The following is a 20,598-nucleotide window of genomic DNA, read 5'->3' as shown; positions in this document are numbered from 1 at the left end:
TTCCAAAAATTACCCAGTGGGCCACAAGCCCCTTACCTCGTCACCATGCTGTAGCTACAGCATAACCTTCCCTTTCCTCTGTCCAACACTCAATATTAAGCTAACTTCTAGTAGTGGTTAACTGGTCAGTTGAGTTTTCTAAAAATCCCTGACACTCGCTAAATACCCCGCAATCCTGACAAAGGACTAAGAATCCTGACTTGTCACGAGAAATCCTGACGTATAGCAACCCTAAGTATACATTCCGTATTAACCCGTATTAAGGACCACAAGTGACATAGATAATAGGTAATACTGATACCTGACATTACTAATGTATCATCATCATCATCATCTAACACAAGAGAGCGCCACTCTGCCCTATTCTGCGCCACTTCACGCAAGTTGGGTATCCTGAGGGCGGACAGGTCTTTTAGGTCTTACTTTTTAGGGTAATGTATACTTAATACATATGTAACACTTAACCTAGTACATCGAAAGCTTCTAAGAAGCTACATTAAGTGAAGGCGAGCGGGTTAATTGCCAATCAACCCGGTTGCCAAGTTGACATAACTTCGTTTTATTGAACACCGTGTGAATTACGACTTACCGCTTTAAACGGTCACACGTTAAAGCGTTTCGTATCTACCTGCCTTTGTAATAGGGTTTATTATACGGAATTCTTTGTCTACACTGTTAGTAGACAATTCTTATACCTTATTGCGAGGACATAAGGTTCAAGGCTGGTCAGATGAGTGTTTTACACTTTTACAGGATTGAGGATAATGCGAGTAACCTGAGACATACCCCCCTTTTGGAGTGCTATTCCTTATTGAACTGAACTGAAGTGGAAATAACAGGATAAAGCTAAAGTGTGACAAACTGATTAAACAACTTGTGATGATCAACCTAATACAATATTGTAGTTTATGTAACAAAAAAATACTCTGAAAATGTAATAACGCGGCAACGGGAACAAGATATTTATTACCTACGAGTACATTCAAGTGGACTTAATATTTATGAAGCGCAAAAACACCAAAAATAGAATTTAATTAAACAACAACAACTTACAGGTTAAATGAAAAAATAGAATTTTTAAACAACTTACTTCGGTTATATAAAAGTAAATATTATGTAAACCTACGGCATAAATCGCACGCTGTCTTTTTTACATTGTCAAATTATGGTTAGTATAAAAGTAAACTATTAATTTTTAAGACAAATATTTAAAAAAATCATGTAGCTAGGCGATAATTATTTATACGCAAAAAACCTCACGTTTCGAATCAACGTGAAGAATTTTCAATTTCTCACCCGGACTTTTTGTTCTCAACAATGACAATGCCTCAAACATATTTATAATATGACATCATTATCAACAGGTGGCTGAAACAATCGCATTGTACGGGCGGAGCATAAATATGTACACAAGTCTGCAGTCGTTTCTAGAGATAAATTATATTGTAAAATAAACGAGCTCCAATAGTACGGTCGGATCGGAGCCCCAACTTAAGTACCCAAATTGCCATACTAATTGTATAGAAAAGTGGATACTTATGTTAGGGAACCGACATTGTGCGACGAGATGGTACGGAAGTGAAATTTTGCAAGCCAAGACATCAGGCGCAGGCACTCCAGCATTAAAGACTCGAGTTTGCAATATTCTTACCCCCGAAGTTACACACGATGTTATTCATCACACAATGCGAAGATAAAAACTAAATTTTAAGCGAAATCATTCATTAAATACGATGACATTACTGACATTTCAATTCAATTCAATTCAATTTTTCAGGTAGTATGGCTCCATCGATACTGTCGATGATTTCGCCAACGTCAAAGTGGGATCCACGTGGGATCGAATTAATATTTCTTGATTAAAACATATCGGCCATCGGCCATAGCCAGTGTACGGTAAACAATAAAATTATGGGCCTCTAGGGCTCTAGCCAGACACGGTTAGAGGTAGAAATACCAAATGCTCTTAGAGCACGACGTTGTTCGGTGGTTGTTGTAGTTGTCTCGTAAAACCGATAGCTGGATTTTACGAGAAGCACGTGGACTACCGGCCGTTGACTCCAGAATGGTGGTTAAACACGCTTTGAGATTAATTCTCCATTCACTGCACACTACCACATTAGATTACTGTATAATAAAGCTATCGATATTACACATTAAACAATATTAATGAGCAAAAAACAAAGAAATTAATCACGAGGCTACTATCAAGATGGCGATCGAACCGGAAGTCTACTGACATTTCATCATTCGTCCGCCATAATTGTCATTTTTTGACAGGTTAGACATCGACGGCATAGACCCGTCCAGCAATCAACCACGATTACCATACGATATAAATGACAGTATTTTAAAAGTAAAAACCGGCCAAGTGCGAGTCAGACTCGCGCACCGAGGGTTCCGTACATTTTAGTATTTGTTGTTATAGCGGCAACAGAAATACATCATCTGTGAAAATGTCAACTGTCTAGCTATCACGGTTCATGAGATACAGCCTGGTGACAGACAGACAGACGGACAGCGGAGTCTTAGTAATAGGGTCCCGTTTTTACCCTTTGGGTACGGAACCCTAAAAACTCATTTATACCTAGTTGGTTCGTATGACTTAGTGACATTATTAAAAAAAATTTTTTCACAATCCATATCTCCCACTGGACAATATAGGCATTTGTCCTTCAGTACACCTGCATGAAATAAGATCTTTTTCGAGCAAGTGTGATAAAAATAATCTTAAATCGACGAATCTAATGAGTGATAAAGAGAAAGTGTCGCGTGACTAATGCGTTAGAGAGGGACAACGTGATGAACTGTCAAATATCGGTTTAGTTAGACATTAAAAAAATAAAAAAAATAAACATTTATTTCGGACGATAATACAATCCATATTTTGTTAGTTACAAATATACTTAAATGACTATGTTAGTACCTAAACTAAGATGTTGGGAGGTCCAGTGCCTAATAAGTGCAGTCCCATCTCCCTGCCACGACGGCCAGGAGACTGTGGCGGCTGTCGCGCACCCTTCGGAGCGTCGCGGCGCAGCGCTTGCGACATTGAGACTTCTGTACGTAGTACTCTTATCTATTATAATTATAACCAGAGATCCGACAAATGGCCGTCATCACTCGCAATAATATAGATATGACTCCAAAGATTAATCAATTGATTTCTTACCTGAAATTTAAGTTGTATACTTTGCAATACAGTAATAAAAAATTTAAACAGACACTTTTTATTGTCCAGATATCAATAATCAATCAATCAATTAATCTTTGGGGTCATGTCCATATTATTGCGAATGATGACGGCCATTTGTCCGATCTCTGATTAAAACTATAAAACTTCCGTAAGCATCGATCATCTTTAAATTATTTCGAACGTATTATTAAGTCGAATAAACGATCGAGCGTTATTTGACTTAATAACCCGTTTTAAATAATTTTAACACTCTGTATCTACTTCCCGTTTCATTGCTCTTGAGTATATTATCGAGTGTGTTGTTCGTCTTTTAATATTCAAAGATGAGACTCTAAAATGGTATACTGCTGTCACTCAAAATTTAAGAGAATACATTAGTAGTAATGTTTCCATACAAACGTCTCGACATTTTCCTGTCTGGATTTTGGCCCTAGCTAGATGAGTATTTTTTTTATATGAGTTCAATATTAACAGTATCTGTGTCTGTACGTTTTGCCCTTTTTAGATATTCTTGTTTTTATACTAGGTTACTTCAAATAGCGCTAAATACGGCCAAAATAAATGCGAAGTAAACAGACGCCTAGCATACAAAATTGGCAACAATTAACGCAAAAATCAAACGGTCAGACACAGATAATTTCTTTCTCATTCCGTTACCAAAATTCCGTTACGATCCGTTCAGTTTTGGAGGAGGAAAATGTCAAGAACGAAACCTCGATTTCTGAGATTTTTCGCCTAAGCTGCAGTTGTCCTTTTCGCACTATTTTAGTCCCCGTCAGCGTGACGGAGATATTTACCTAAAATTCTCAGTTCTGAAAAGGGGCTCAGCTAATATATCCTCTTAATAGTATTTATGCATTCAGATGATTACGTTGCAAGTTTCGATCCAAAAGCGAACGTAGCACTAGATATAAAGTCCTATTTTCAATCAGGAAAGTGGGAGACTGGGAGACAATTGAAATTCAAAGTGGATCCGTTTGATTAAAACTTTACTAGCACTTATTAATTGGGTTTAATGGATTGGCGTTGGCGCCGAGAGCGGCGACTAGTACAGTCACCTGCAATAATATGCTACACAACGAAGGCCGCAAAAATATCTGACACGATCTTATTAGTAGAGCCATAAGAACGTGTGTGTGTCACATATTTTTAAGAGTAACATATTTTTGTAGGTGACTGTACCATCGTCCATACAGTTAACAATTCGTATACTTTATTGCAAAGGCATAATTTAGATGCATGAATCTAGTATAACTGGATCAGGCATGAGCGGTGGGGGGAAATGACCGAACGGGATAGTCTTATGTATCTTTCAGTAGGAGTAGCAGAGAAAGCGCAATTATTGTTTGTCCTTGTCACAGTCTCACATTATTCCCCACCGTAAATTTAGCATGGCTTATGGTGGGTAATAAATAACTCGACCAATTTACGTAGGTTGTTTTTGATATGTTGTCAGGAATGTTAAAACGTGTTTTTAATTTTGTCGCATTGCGTATGTTCTGTCCCTCGCGGGCGCACGCGTATAGCTCATCTATAGGATCCTACCATCAATGTTGCTGTTAATACTTGTAAATAAATGTTATCCCTTAGGTCTTGGTCTCCGGTTGAGCTGAAGGTGTTTATCGTAGTTCCATCTAGAAACGTTGCTGATTTGTCTTCACATACAAAGTGACCCAGCAGGCCTCCAGTGCCTGAAGGCGCTAACAGCAAACCTCTGAGACCTTGCGCCGCCAGAGACCAATAAAATATAAATTTTGTTATGTACGTTTTGGACCCGGTTATGACCTTTAACTACGTCCAAAAGAAAGGTATGGGCACTGTGGATGTCATCTCGCTTTGTGTGGTAGGGCACAACACAGCAGATGCCATTCTAGATCTAGAGCAGAGCCCAACTGCGGAAGTACTTCCACCTTACAGAAAACCGCAGCCAAATAACACTAGACTCTACTCATAGTGTCGTGTTCCTGCCGGTGCATAAAGTTGCCAGAGCTCAACGAGGGTGCGGATGTAACTCCTCTGGAGTTGCAGGCGTACATAGGCTACGGTGACTGCTTAACATCAAGCGGGCCGTATGTTTGTTTGCCACCGATGTAGTACTAAAAAAATCTCACCTTCAAGTAGCGGCTGCGGCTGCGACAACACTGAGTCCCGCGACGCAGCCCTGCGGACAGGCCGGGCGGGCCTCGCCAGAGACTTTAGGCCTCCGCTGAGGATCAGTTCTAACGCCCTGGCTCCGGGGCCCGTCGCGCCTGCTCCCAACTGCGGACAAAAAGAAAAAGGTTATTGTTAAATATAACGTTCAATAAAATATTTAGAACCAGCGGGATTTACATTAGAGAGGTTTCGTTGCTGTCATAATTGCAGATAAGTTTCTGGGGCTTGTTCTCTGTTTAAGGTCATTAAAAATAATTCTTCTATATTTAGACTAATTAAAATGGCGCCGACTGTCTATTGCGTGCGTGATTCCTTCTAACAATGCTGTACCTACAGTAATAGATGAATATTGTTTACAACTTTACATGCGTCCCAACAGCATACATGGATAGACCTACGTTAATACAGCATTAGTCTGCAGGTCATGTCCCGACGGGCATTAACATACAATCGTGCACACTGTTTAATCATTCGTAAACCTTATTCCAATGCCATACGGTCTATCTACGTGAGTTAAAAGCGTTGCTGTTATACTGTCCGCAAACCACACTGTCGACCGGGTGCGTTAAACTTCTCATTCACACTTGCATGGTCGAAGCAGGAGTGATAGAGACGGTGATATGATTTCGGTCGTCAATTTGGTTTGCGGATAGTGTAGTATCATCGTGGACCCTGTAAACTGATCATACGTGAACTTTATAGCAATGAACATAAAGTTTTATCGACGGTCAGTTTTGCTGTTACAATCCCTCGGATACCCCACGCAGCGTATTTATCCAACTGATTAAGCATATTCCAGTTGATTAGCTATTATAAATACCGTGTTTGTATGCAGGACTTTAGGTAGAGAAAAAAAAATGATTGGACGAATGCTTCTAGAATCCACAATGACAACATTATATGTTGTAAATAAGGTTTTCCAGTCCTGTCACACCCACACACCTTACACAGTGTACACACCTCTTGCAGTTTTTTCCACCGATTTTGATTTAACAACGCCCAACTAAACATAACCTTTGACCCTTTTCATAACCAAAATCATTAGCATGCTTAAACGCACTACGATCTTATTTCGGAAGAAGTTAAATAAAAAAAAGACGTTTCTTTAACTTCTTTCAAAAAACGGACTGTATGGTCAGTCAGCTGCAGAGAAAAGGTGCCCCTGCATAGAAGTTTGTATGCAGCGTGGCACCTTTTCTCTGCAGCTGACCGTACAACCAGCTAAAAGTAGGCAACGCAGCCAAATGTATCGCAAAACTTTGTTACCGTAGAAATTACGATCTATTTGAAGCTGGCTGCGCAAAGTTACCCTCTGTCCTCAGATAGGAAATAGACGTGGAATAAAACCTGCTCAATCGCATACGGATAGCTTGCTTAGCATGTTGATATCGTGCCAAATAGCTCGGCCTCAGAGAAACAGTTCCGTAAAGATTTCCGGATTTCTTATTGGTTATCGGGCCGTATCGAATGCAGCGGGGTAAGCACGGTCGCATTTTTATCGCCTGTCACCATGCCTGTCACGTTCTAACAAGTATGTAAGTGCGAAAATGACGGGCATAGTGACAGGCGATAAAAATGCAACCATGCTGCCACCGCAGTTGTAGCGTTTTAAGAAAATTGCACATTCGACTTTGGCGATACAGTCGCGCTTCAGAATTTATATATTTTCGATATAAATATCTTAATTTATTTTCGTTGTCTTGTATTCTGAATGCTCTCCCATGCTTTCAATTCACATCTTTTTTGCCATCGAAATTTGGCCAACATTCGTGTTACATCTCTTCCAATCGATAAATCCATTAACAAACAAGAAACGTAATAAATATCACGCTTAGATTTATGACGTCTATAAACAAATGGATTAATGACGTCCCATTTTAATTATTTCTAGTTGTAATTTTTATTTAATTTCATATTGTACAATCAGCCTAAACATTCAGCAAGGAGATTCTGTCAGCATATCTTTGTCGTTATGCCACGGGGAGCATTTTTAGATTAATTTTTGTTTTAGTTTAGAGTGTGGTTTGTTTTAGATTGCATTTGTTTCTGTTTTAATAAAAAAATCATTATACAAGGTACTTCATATACAAAAAACTTTAAGAGCGTTCTTACAAGAAAAGTCGAAATAATGTAAAATTGATGATATTCCCGACAACATTTAAGATTTTACGCTCATTATTAGAAACAAAGAGTACTTGTTTCAGTAAGAGCGTCTTCTTATCTTTAGGAATATCGTTGTACATTTTAGAAAAAGGACTAATTAAATTAGTAATGATTTTTTTTTTCTGTCACATGTTATACGGACAGTAAATCAACTAACGGAAATAATTGTGCTATACGCTATGAAAGTGAAATAATACATCTATTTATAGAAAGTTTATCTACCCAATCTATGGCGCAGCTCAAGTAAAAGTATATACCAAATTTTATATTAAAGGAAAAAATGGAAAAAGTTACACTTCCGGCAGGATTTGAGGATGTTAAAAAAATTGATAAAAGTATATAGTTTAAAAATTTCGTATCCACGCGCACTAAAGACTCTCACTTTCGTTTAAGACACTGATGTCATGACATAAACTTCTTGTGTGGCCTCCATTTGCATCGTTAACGTTTAACGATTTGTTTATTTCCTTATTTAAAAACAACAACTTTTTTATTTTTGCTTAACGTGCAAGGTGTCGTGAGAACTTAGAATCTGCTTATGCGTTAAACATACATAAACATTCTTAAGGCATTTTTATTTTTAGTTACATTTTCAACTATGATAGGCGGGCAGTGTGCAAGTATTTAAATAAATACCTAATGCTTTCGGTGAAATATGAACTTTTTTCGGCCCGAGGCCTGAATTTTATTAAAGGAAAGGAAACACAAAACTACTATTTTGCACTGAATGTAAAGATGATCAGCGGCATTCATCGTGTGAATGAAGTCGTGACTGATGAAAGTGATGAATGATGATTAAGAAGCAAATGTGGAAGATCCTTTGATAGTGATATTTTCAAAATTAAAATTGGAACGGACTAAACTTTAAATATATGCCTACCTATTAAAAATATTCAACTAGTGGAGCACAAACCATCTGGCACATTATTAAAAAATATATTCTTGTTATCGTAACCATAATCAAAACCATTACCATGAGCACAGACAACATCTGAGTGGATTTCGTGTGTCTGCCAAATAAAGGAAAGAAACCCAAAACTACTATTTTCCACTGTCTGTACAGATGATCAGCGGCATTCATCGTGTGAATGAACTCGTGACTGATGAAAGTGATGAATGACGATTAAGAAGCAAATGTGGAAGATCCTTTGAGTGATATTTTCAAAATTAAAATTGGAACGGACTAAACTTTAAATATGCTACGTATTAAAAATATTTTTATCTGCAACTTCAACTAAGCACAAACCATCTGTCACATTATTAAAAAAAAAATCGTGTTTTCGCAACCATAATTAAAACCATTACCATGAGCACAGACAACATCTAAGTGGATTTCGTGTGTCTGCCAAATAAAGGAAAGAAACCCAAAACTACTATTTTGCACTGTCTGTAAAGATGATCAGCGGCATTCATCGTGTGAATGAAGTCGTGACTGATGAAAGTGATGAATGATGATTAAGAAGCAACTGTGGAAGATCCTTTGATAGTGATATTTTCAAAATAAAAATTGGAACGGACTAAACTTTAAATATATGCCTACCTATTAAAAATATTCAACTAGTGGAGCACAAACCATCTGGCACATTATTAAAAAATATATTCTTGTTATCGTAATCATAATCAAAACCATTACCATGAGCACAGACAACATCTAAGTGGATTTCGTGTGTGTCTGCCAAATAAAGGAAAGAAACCCAAAACTACTATTTTCCACTGTCTGTAAAGATGATCAGCGGCATTCATCGTGTGAATGAAGTCGTGACTGATGAAAGTGATGAATGATGATTAAGAAGCAACTGTGGAAGATCCTTTGATAGTGATATTTTCAAATTGAAATTGGAACGGACTAAACGTTAAATATATGCCTACCTATTAAAAATATTCAACTAGTGGAGCACAAACCATCTGGCACATTATTAAAATTTTTATTCGTGTTATCGCAACCATAATCAAAGCCATTACCATGAGCACAGACAACATTTAAGTGGATTTCGTGTGTGTCTGCCAAAAGGTATCGTTCGATTTCTGGTTACTGTCGACAGACGTAGATACTTCAAAGTATACCAATATTGATTCAAGCTTTTGGTTTGACTGCGTATTTTTACAAGCTTTTATTTAACTTGCAATGTATGTATGTTCGGGTCAAATCTTGCAAGTTTTATGAGGCCCACTTCCCATTATTCGATTAAGCTTAAACTTCGGGTCTCTATTGTTTCCCATATAGTTTTAAGTCATAATGTATTGTCCACATTTTCGTTAGTCATAATTTGGTTTTTCTCAGAAACGCGTAACTTTTCAGGATTGCCGTAAAACAAACCTAACCTAACCTATCTATAGGATAACATGAGGAAAATGCTGAAAAGTTGACAGTTTCAGAATTATGACTAATGATAATATGACAATAATTACATTATGACTTTCAATAATTATGTCAAACAAAGGGACCCCTTAAACTTCACATACATATGTAAGTTGGGTTATAATGCAATATTAAGGTACCTTCGAGCTAATCTGATGATGGGACACAGGAGGTAGCCATAGCAACTGTGACAAAACAACACAATTATGTTTGGGTTAGTTTGAATTGTCTAGTTGAGTATTAGTTGTCTGTTGAAAGAAAAGTACAGTCAGATAAAAACTTGTATCAAAAATAAACTTTATGACAAAAACTACTATTTTTAAATGACTTACAGTTACACGTAACGTTACATTATAACTGCCAGTATCTTAATCAGTAGACGTGTTTTATCTAAAGTGATTTCAAAAAACCAAAATTGTTTATTATACCTCACGAGACGGTACTTTTATCCGCAAAGATAATGACACATGTTATGTGCATGCGTACCTTAATCGTTCGGCGCAGGTAAACATTACATGCTAACATGTAATTAATTTTGCAAATATTCTTTCTTGACTAAGAATATTTCCTTATTTACTCGCTGATTAGCCCGCATTAGTTGGCAGATGATAGTGGAACTGTGATGTCATGCAATTATTATTACAGATAATATAGATAATATGTCACTGGCAGTAATAAAAACCTGCGGTGCGTGATACTTACTGACAAAAATATGACCAACCACAAATGTTATCGCAGATGGCGCTGTATGTTGCTTGATTTGCGTTAAATGTCCGTAACCAATATGTAGGTCATGCAACACAAAGAATATGCCATTTTACTTTTAATAAGATACTCTCTATTCAAACATCACTACATAGTATAAAACAGTCGCTTTCCGCTGTCTCTCCATCTTTCCCTATGCATGCTTAGATCTTTAAAACTACGCAACGGATTTTGATGCGTTTTTTAATAGATAGGTAGAGTGTTTCAAGAGGAAGGTTTATATGTATAATTTGTAAAGGTAAATATGTAAATTAGTTGAACTACCCGTGAGAAGCCCGGGCGGTTCGCTAGTCATTAATAAAACAAATTGCCAATATAGGCGAAAATGCTTTCCTCCCAGCAATGCAGCAGGTCGACATTTCAATCATCGAATAAAACGTACATAAGCGCATGCTATTTGATTTGATTAATGTTTATCGTGTTGAAATCTGCACTTTATACAATTTTCCATTCAACAGCCAGTAAACTAACTAGTGTCTCCTTTGGGAATTAACAGAGTGTGTAATTGTGTTAAATCAGATTACACACGTGAGTAGAGTATGCGTTTATCAACGTTACGTTCGGATTATTGTACTGTCAATATTTGTTTTGTGACGTCAGCGAGTGTAAGACACCTATAGTATAGTCTAGACAGACTGATAAGGTGTTTAAAACTTTACTATATATTACGTTCTCTTTAATTGATCTTGAAGTACCTAATTCAGCTGAATATAGCAAAAGTACTGTACGGCCGACAGCGTATCGCAGTCTCGGGATTGCTCGGGTAGTGTAAAGAACCTAAATAATCGTATTAATGTATAATCATCAACATATCGTCGGGTGACAAGCAAGTCACTAAGTACCACCACAAGTTCATAGCAATAGTGAACCGTATTATTATCCGAATAAGGTTGTTTTTTGTTTAATGATTTTTCAGTAATTAGTGAGTTTTGCTTGTCACCCGACGATATTTTTTTTTTTTTTTTTTTATTATAAACTGATCGGCGATTGGCCCTAGTCACACCTGATGGAAAGTGAAGACAGGGCCTAAGATGGAGCTCACCGGTTCAGTAACAGCCTATTCACTCTTGTTTTAAAGAGACCGAGGTCATATTGATCAGGGAATACAGATGGCGGGAGCGCATTCCATTCCTTAGCCGTCCGTACCAAAAAGGAGGAGGCAAAACGTTTCGTCCGAACGAATGGAATGTGGACCACGAACGGGTGCATACGCTCCCCGCGCCTGGATGTCCGATGATGGAAAGGGGAAGGTGGGATCAGGTCGTGCAGTTCCTGTGCGCACTCCCCGAAATGTATCCGATAGAACACCGATAGGCAAGCGACTCGACGGCGATGCTCAAGGCTCTGTATCCTTGACTTGACCGATGGATCATCACCAAAGAGTCTATGAGCCCGGCGCTCTACCGAGTCCAGGGCCGCCAGCTGATATTTGGCAGAACCGTCCCATAGGTGGGAGCAGTATTCCATGCACGAGCGTACCTGTGCTTGGTATAGGGAGAGAAGCTGATTCGGCGTGAAATACCGCTTCACCTTAAATAGGACACCAAGTTTAATATATTAACCTCTTGTCGCCCAGCGCAGCGTCCACAGTTGAACATGAGCCTATCTTCATGTAAACTTGTACTTGTAACCTATCCTAACCAAACCTAACGAAATTGGGTCCTGTAACACAGGGTTTCCTAGCTCAGGACACAGGGTCGTGATTTATAGTATGTTTAAATTTACACAATAAACTTTTTTCACTTTTTTATTTTTTTCAACCTATCCCGGTCCTGTGGGCCTACCGCGAACCACGTTCGACGTGTTGCCTATCTGTCGCACTTGTAAATTCGTACGCAAGTGTGACAGGGAGGCAACACGTCGAACGTGGTTCACGGTAGGCCCTCTGAGTCCGGCGATCTTTCGATCTAGGTACAAACAGCAACAGTTAACTGTCCATCGGTTAACCTTATTCTTTTTGTAACAAACCAGCCCCATGTGCAGAGCGTGCATGGCAGAAGAAGAAACAACAAAACATATTCTCCTAGACTGTAAACAGGTAGAAGTATATAGGAGCAAATACCTAGGGAATCCATGCACACTAAAGGAGGCAACTAGCAACCTGAAGACTTTGCTAGGCTTCGTGGAGGAGCTGGGGTGGTTAGAGTAGCGCTACCTCGTTTCACGCAAAATAGGCACATTGGATGTCGAGTTGCGGATAAAGCCCAGCAAAACTAACTAACTAAGGTCCAACCATGATTACCAGTGATTGTTTAAACAAAACGGAATGAACTAGTTTTGACTGTGTATGTTAATTTGGCTGTTTGTTTACCAAAACTGTATTGTAATAGTACGACTAACCCATTTTCGTCACCGGCACCTTCGTTGAGCTCTGGCAACCTTACTCATCAGCATGAACACAACACTATGAGTAGGTACAGTCGCCATCAGATATATCGGAGCGGCTCAGGCTCAGGAGATATTGTGAACACCTCGGCCGCTCCGATATATCTGATGGCGACTGTACTAGGTTCTAGTGTTATTTGGCTACGGTTTCCTGTTAAAGTGGAGGTACTTCCCCAGTTGGGCTCTAACATTTTCAGACGGCATCATGCAAGTAAACATGTCTCCTACTGTCCATTCAGCTCATCTATATTCCGCGCGAATCCCGATTGATTGCAAACAAACAACGCACACGCAATCGCTGACGTCATCTGAATTCTAATCATGGCGGACTGGACAGGTAGATAAGAAACATGCGGGTTGGATTGGCACAGGCGGTATTTGCAGTTTTCACGAACTAGTTTAATTCTCTTATTTTAACTCTCTCTTTTAGCTAAAAAGTGCAAATTTTACAACTCGAAAGCGGCAACACTGACCAAAAAGTCCCTCATCGTTGTTCAAGGGCGGTTTGCACCACGCTGCAGCTTAATTCCAGTTCCAAAATCTAATTCCAAAAAGAGCTAAGGTAAGATACGTAGTGTACCTAGTTATTTGCGAAACCGTATACCGATTATTCACATCCATGAGTGGCGTCCTCTCTAGGTAGGTACCTAATTAGGAAAACGCCAGTCCTAATTAGGATAATAATATTAGTAAAGGAAATATTTAAAAATTTACCCGTTAACCCGTTTTTCCGAGCACGTTTTTCTATCGTATCTGGTCCTGAGCCTGACATGTCACGTGTAGGCCAATTGGGACCACTGATGAGTCCGTTTGACTAGACATATAAAACAAAACGAACAACACACACGATCGTCATGGACAATTCGCAAAATTGCCGAAATTGCTATCTCCTATCCGAGATTGGAAACACTGCTTTCCGCCAATTACCAGACCCGACCTTTACGTGTCAAATAAGCGGTCGTGGCTGTCCCACGACGCGATCAGTCTTATTGATATGGGACATTTTCTATGAAAAGGGACCTTATTGTCGATGGCGCTTACGCCGTACAGCGTCGCGCGGCATTGTATTTATAACGGAGCATCGTTTATAATGGCGTAAGCGCCATCGACAATAAGGTCCCTTTTTATAGAAAATACCACATATTAGCATTTCGTTTTGTTCCGCCTTCTGTCTGATCAAAAGATCGAGTGACGAAAAAAAATATCGCTGAACATTTTTCTTCAAGTCTTCTTTCTATTTTAAAGTGAAGTTTCCCCTTTATAACCGTTTCGTAAGCAACCAACAAAAAAAAAACCGGCCAAGTGCGAGTCGGACTCGCGTTCCAAGGGTTCCGTATATTACACAATTTAGAGAATGTATTTTTTATGTGAAACGTGAGTGAAATGTCTTTAAAAACCCGTAGGGGTCGGATCAAAAACTAAGTAATTAAGTCCGACTTACGCTTGACTGCAATTTCTAATAGGTTTTCCTGTAATCTATAGGTAAAGATCTATTTTGTGTATTTTTTTCAAAATTTTAGACCCAGTAGTTTCGGAGATAAAGGGGAGGGAATGGTCATTTTTGCCTATTTTCTTGAATAACTTCTAAATTGTTTATCCTAAAATTATAAAAAAATATATTTGAGATTTTCACAATGAGCTCTTTCATTTGATATGTAACACGATATGGTTTGATAAACTTTATTTTTTAATTTTCTCGTTTACCCCCCAAAAGTGGCCCCCATGTTTAAAATTCATTTATTTATGTTATATGTCCGTCTTTGGATCACAAACTCACACATGTATACCAAATTTCAACTTAATTGGTCCAGTAGTTTCGGAGACAAACAGACGCACGAGTGATCCTATAAGGGTTCCGTTTTTTCCTTTTGAGGTACGGAACCCTAAAACTGAAAAAAGTTGTAAAAATTCTGACCCATTTTTTTACAATTTTCTGGAAAGAATTAGCTAATAGGTACTTTTTTCCTGAAATCCTCCCGTATAATGTATCCACTTAGCAAGTCCAATTGCCTATCTCTAAATTCTCTAACACTACCGGAATAAATGACCGCCTTTTCCTATAAGAAAAACTCCATAACCCTTTCTTTACTGACCTTTCGCGGCACATTAAACTAAACGGTACCGTACTTCATGATTTGGAAACTACGGAGATAGAGCGTGATCTACGTTGAACCCTCATAACGTAACGAGTAAATACAGACAGAGTATTACGATACAAGTGCGAAAAATAGGAAATTCGCAACGAGTGGCGATAATCGATTTGCGAATTACCTATTCGCACATGTATCGTACAACGTTTTACAGTACATATATGGCCCTTTAAATTTTCGACATAGTTGCGTAATGAGCTTATTATCGCACTAGTGCGGTAAAGTAGCACCATATGTACTGTAACAAATATTATAGCTTACCAACTTATAATGTGGTTTATAATTAAACTTCATTACATAAGTATTTTATAGATACATTATACATGCACTTTATTCTTGCACATTTATAATTTGTGTGTGAGCCTCAGGCACAAAGGCCACGCGCTCACACAAAAGAAATAATGGGTTTTGTTTAACAGAATGCCATTTTTAGTACAGGTAAGTGAACGAGCTCAGTAGAGATAGCGTTAACTATAAGTATTAACCGTTTAAACCAGTAGTAGGCAAAGTACGGCCCGCGAAAGGATCTTATCCGGCCCGCCGAAGGTCCTTCGAAATAATTAGTTAAAAGCCCGTGAAATAATAAAAATGCATTTTTTTCTTCAATTCTCTGAAAAAATCCTGAAAAGTTAACAGTTTCAGAATTATGACTAATGATAATCTGACAATACATTATGACTTTCAATAATTATGTCAAACAAAGGGACCCCGTTTGCAACTCATATGATTTAGCTACTTACCTAAATTGGGTTGCCCTAATAGTTAAGTATAGTTAACGCTATCTCTACTGAGCTCGTTCACTTACCTGTAGGTACTAACAATGGCATTCTGTTAAACAAAGCCATTATTTATTTTGTGTGAGCGCGTGGCCTTTGTGATTGGGCGCGTGGCCATTGTGTGCGAGTCTCAGGCACAAAGGCCAGCACGCGCTCACACAAAAGAAATAATGGCTTTAGTTTAACATAATGCCATTGTTAGTATAAGTGAACGAGCTCAGTAGAGAAAGTGTTAACTATAACAAACTACGGCGATTAATCTTTCGTGTATTCGTATTAGGAAATGCTTGCGTGGCCCTTCAAACTTGTAAACTTTTGCTCTAATCCACAAGACAACAACAACAATACATATTGATTTAAACTAACACGATTTTCACTCATAATTTTAAACTAACACTGGACCTAATCGCGTGAAAAACTTACGTTTATTTATGGCCTGACGTTTCGAACGCGACGTGGTCACAGGCAGACTCGCATATCTGCGTATAATATGTGGCCAGTCTGCCTGTGACCACGAACGTAACGTCACGTTCGAAACGTCAGACCATAAATAAAAGTAAGTTTTTTACGCGATTAAGTTAGTTTAAAATTATGAGTACAACGGTATCCAGAACTGCATAGAGTACCTAACCTAAGCTGACGTTGGCTGTGTATGTTTGTATAAGCATCAATATCATTATTTATAAAAATACCTTCGTATCTGTAGGCAATATTATAAGTAATTAAGCATTCCATCTATCGAAACGAAATGACAAAAACCTGTTTCATTTTCTATGTTTTAAGATATCTTTTAGATGTTTTTTATGTTTTATGCGTTTCGCATCCTTAATACACCAACGGAGCGGTAGCTGATGATAACGAGGCTTCATCATACACCCGGTATGAGATGAATAACGCACACATGGCATTAGAATGGTATGAAATTCTTTGTCATGTTCGACTTCAAATAACCCGCATTGTTTCGTATTTTATACGAACGCGATTCTCTTACAAAAGTAACATTTAAAAGCAAGTTCATTCTTTTAAGTTGACAACTTTATGAGGATATTTAATTATTTATAATTATTATTAATTAAGTCGTTTGTACACAGTAAATTCCTGCTGAAAGCTACAACAAAATAAATGTCTAGACTAAGCTAAGTACTGAATCTTTGTCTTGTCTAATTTAATTCGAGACGAGGACACTTGGAATGAAATTAAATGTCCGATCCTGACTCAACGGGGCTTAAAGAACCTCTTGTCCTTCTAACATTATAAATACAAAAGTGTAGGTTTGTATGTTTAGGCGTTGGGATGTCTGATATTTTCAAAGAAATTTCTTAGTAGAAATGAGCTATAAGAGCAACGCTGTACTCCCTTTTTGGCGAAAATTGTATTGCCGAATTTTACTTGGCAACCAACTTTTCGCCAAAGTTTCATTTGACTAACCAATCGTTACCAAATAATTATTTCGCAACCATTTCATTTCCCAACCCCATAGTTGGGAAATGAAAATGACGTACTAGGTTGGGTTAGGTTAAGTTGGATTATGTAAAGTTGGGAAATGAAATTCGGCCAAATGAAACTTTGGCGAAAAGTTGGTTGCCAAGTGAAATTATGCAATACAATTTTCGGCGAAAAGGCAGGGAACCAACAGCAACATGTCAGCCACAGAGCCATTATATTCGTTATTGATCGTGTAGACCAGCCATAATATTAATTGAAATATACGACCTGTAATAGATAACAACTTAGATAATATAACAATAATAAAAAGATAAAATTGAAAGATTGTTTCAGTTTAATTGCTTAGGGGATTAAGATAATCATAGTGAAAAGAAATATAAAAACAGGAATCTTAAGCACGCAATTTAAATATAAAGTTTTTTATTGCTGTATTTATCTTTATAACTAAAGGTATAAGATTTTATTTGAACCTCGCCATTTTGCGGATTTTCAATGGGATAAATGACTAGAAATATTTACTATACTTCCTACAAAATAGTGTATACAGCGAATTTAAAGCATGAGTCAGTTTTTTTACAGTTGAATTGTAATAGAAAATTTCAGTGTGACCATGAAATTCAACCTTGTTTAATGAGTAGTAGAAAAGATTAGATACACTTCCGAGCACATAGGTACTAGTAGTCAGAAAAATAAACCCGCCAAGTGCGAGTCGGACTCGCGCAAGAAAGGCACTCCGTACCATTACGCATAAATCAGCAAATAAATCACGTTTGTGGGAGCCCCACTTAAATATTTATTCTATTCTGTTTTTAGTACTTGTCGTTATAGCGGCAACAGAAATACATCATCTGTGAAAATTTCAACTGTCTAGCTATCACGGTTCATGAGATACAGCCTGGTGACAGACGGACAGCGGAGTCTTAGTAATAGGGTCCCGTTTTTACCCTTTGTGTACGGAACCCTAAAAAGATATAAAAGTTGTAATAAAATTCGGTGACGCGACCGTGAAAACATCAACCTTGATAATGACTAGAAACCATTACACTTAGTAGCAGTAAATATTTAGTTGTTGTCACCCGGAGTTCCGCAAAACGTTACGCAAACGTTTGGCCGAATGCCTGGCGTTATATAAAACGGGATGGCGAAATCCGGAGCGGCATTGGGACCAGGGCTCGGAACCGGTTTTTTTTTTAATCCCAAAATAGCCCAATATTTGTAATTATTTTATACTCTTTACGTAGGACTGAATCATGTATTTAAGTAACAACTTCGTATTATTAGATTGTCCCATTAAACATGAAAGATTAAACCAAAGAACGAAAAAGAACGTAATAATACCGGTATTTTTTGTATGAAGACAAAACCGTTTCCGAGCCGATTAGGACTATTGAAATCAGAAATTGATTTGATATGTACATTTTACTGTTTAAAGTATAATAAAGGAGCCCACTGACTATCAGTCCGCCGGACGATTTTGGCCTGTCAGTTAGAACAAAAATTTGTCAGTTCCGAACAACTGACAGGCCGATATCGTCCGGCGGACTGATAGTCAGTGGGCCCCATTATACTAAAAACAGTAAAATGTGCATATCAAAGGGCCCCTTAGCTATTATATTGGTGCGATCGTGATGCACAGAAAGTAATGTCATGTCAATAACAGATTTTAAATTTATTCCTCCGGTCCAGCGAAATGTGTCTGTATTTACCTTAACTTTTTCGACGCCGTGTCAAACACAAAAAGCTATCATCCAGACGCCACGTCACCGATGTGTCAAAACTGAAATTGAACTTTATGTATATGTATTAAATATATTAATAACGGGTCACTCACGTGTTTTAAGTCGAAAACGCTCGCGCTCGACATGTTTATGTATTTCATGTGCATGTTTATGTATGTGTATGTACGTAGGTATATGTTGCTCTGTGGTCTATGACCGATTAATCAGTTTTTGGCGTTGAATCTACGGTGCTTATATATCTGTCATTGGCGTCCAAAAGGTTAAGCTTCGTAACTGGGAGTTCGTTAAGGGAGATACAGGCATGTATGAGACATGCACCAAAGTCAAATGAAAACTATGCGTATTTATATTACCTCGCTCACGAAAACAATCAAAATTTAAATGTAAAACTCATAATTATCTTTTGTGGGATTGTAGACACAAAGTAAATATCACCCTTTGACAAATATGTAAATACGATACCTACTTGCTTATCAATCATAGACTTGTGGGAACGTAAACATTACAACAACAATATTAAATTAAATACATATCTTACTAGTTATTTGTTATACAGTTGCTACCTTAGCCTTTGAGAGTATATTATTACTACTACAACCAAAGAGGATATAATAAGATAGAGCGGTACTGTCATAGTAAATTTTGTAACCACAGTAAATTCACTGCCATCTATCGACACACTTTAAACCAGGGGTCGGAACCCGGTATTTGCTCCATACAAAAATACCGGTATTATTACGTTCTTTTTCCTTCTTTTGTTTATAATTTCATTTTTAATGGGACGTTTTAATAATGCAAAATTGTTTCCTAAATACATGATTCAGTCCTACGTAATGAGCATAAAAAATTTAAAACTATTGGGCTATTTCGGGGTTTTAAAAAAATACCGGTTCCGAGCCCTGCTTTAAACTAAAAATGAAGATTTATAAAAATACGATAAAAAGTATTTGGATAAATGATCTTTTTTATTTGCATTAATTATTTTTATGATATTGACCCACGTTCTTTCACTGATATGCGTTAAAATTGTTAAATAACAAACGAAACCGTCAGCGCCCTCTATAGGAGAGTAGGCCAAAGGTAGTGGCGCCATCTGATAGAGAATCAAATGTTCGTGATTTTCGAGGCACGTTTTTTTCCTTAGACTGTATCCATCTATTACGGACTACAACAACAACTACTAAATGATCAATATGGAACAACTGTTCCATAGAAAACAGACATGTTATAATTCGTCGAAATGTATGAAACAGCTCATTTAGGCTTGATTTCCTTCTACGCTGACATCGGTCGCTGACGTCGGTCGCGCGCGTATTAAATCTGTGGTCGAGCGTACGAATTAACATGTACAGTCGCCATCAGATATATCGGAGCGGCCAACGTGTTCACAATATGTGAACACGCACTCTAGCACCTTGACAATAGAGGCGTGTTCAGATATTTGTGAGCGCCTTGGCCGCTCCGA

The 20,598-nt window shown here is 37.9% G+C and overlaps 1 protein-coding gene across 2 annotated transcripts in view; it reads right to left on the bottom strand.

Annotated features, from left to right (window-relative positions):
- LOC134745610 (E3 ubiquitin-protein ligase RNF144A) overlaps window positions 1-20,598 on the bottom strand; it is a 207,557-nt gene that overhangs the window by 134,994 nt on the left and 51,965 nt on the right. For both annotated transcript variants that reach the window (XM_063679700.1, XM_063679701.1), the window contains one exon: window positions 5,308-5,455. In XM_063679700.1, the coding sequence (XP_063535770.1) occupies window positions 5,308-5,455 (148 nt within the window). The remainder of the gene's footprint in view (window positions 1-5,307; window positions 5,456-20,598) is intronic.

This window comes from Cydia strobilella, chromosome 11 (assembly GCF_947568885.1).
Source record: "Cydia strobilella chromosome 11, ilCydStro3.1, whole genome shotgun sequence".
Lineage (NCBI taxonomy): Eukaryota > Metazoa > Arthropoda > Insecta > Lepidoptera > Tortricidae > Cydia > Cydia strobilella.
This window is presented reverse-complemented; position numbering and strand designations above follow the sequence as displayed.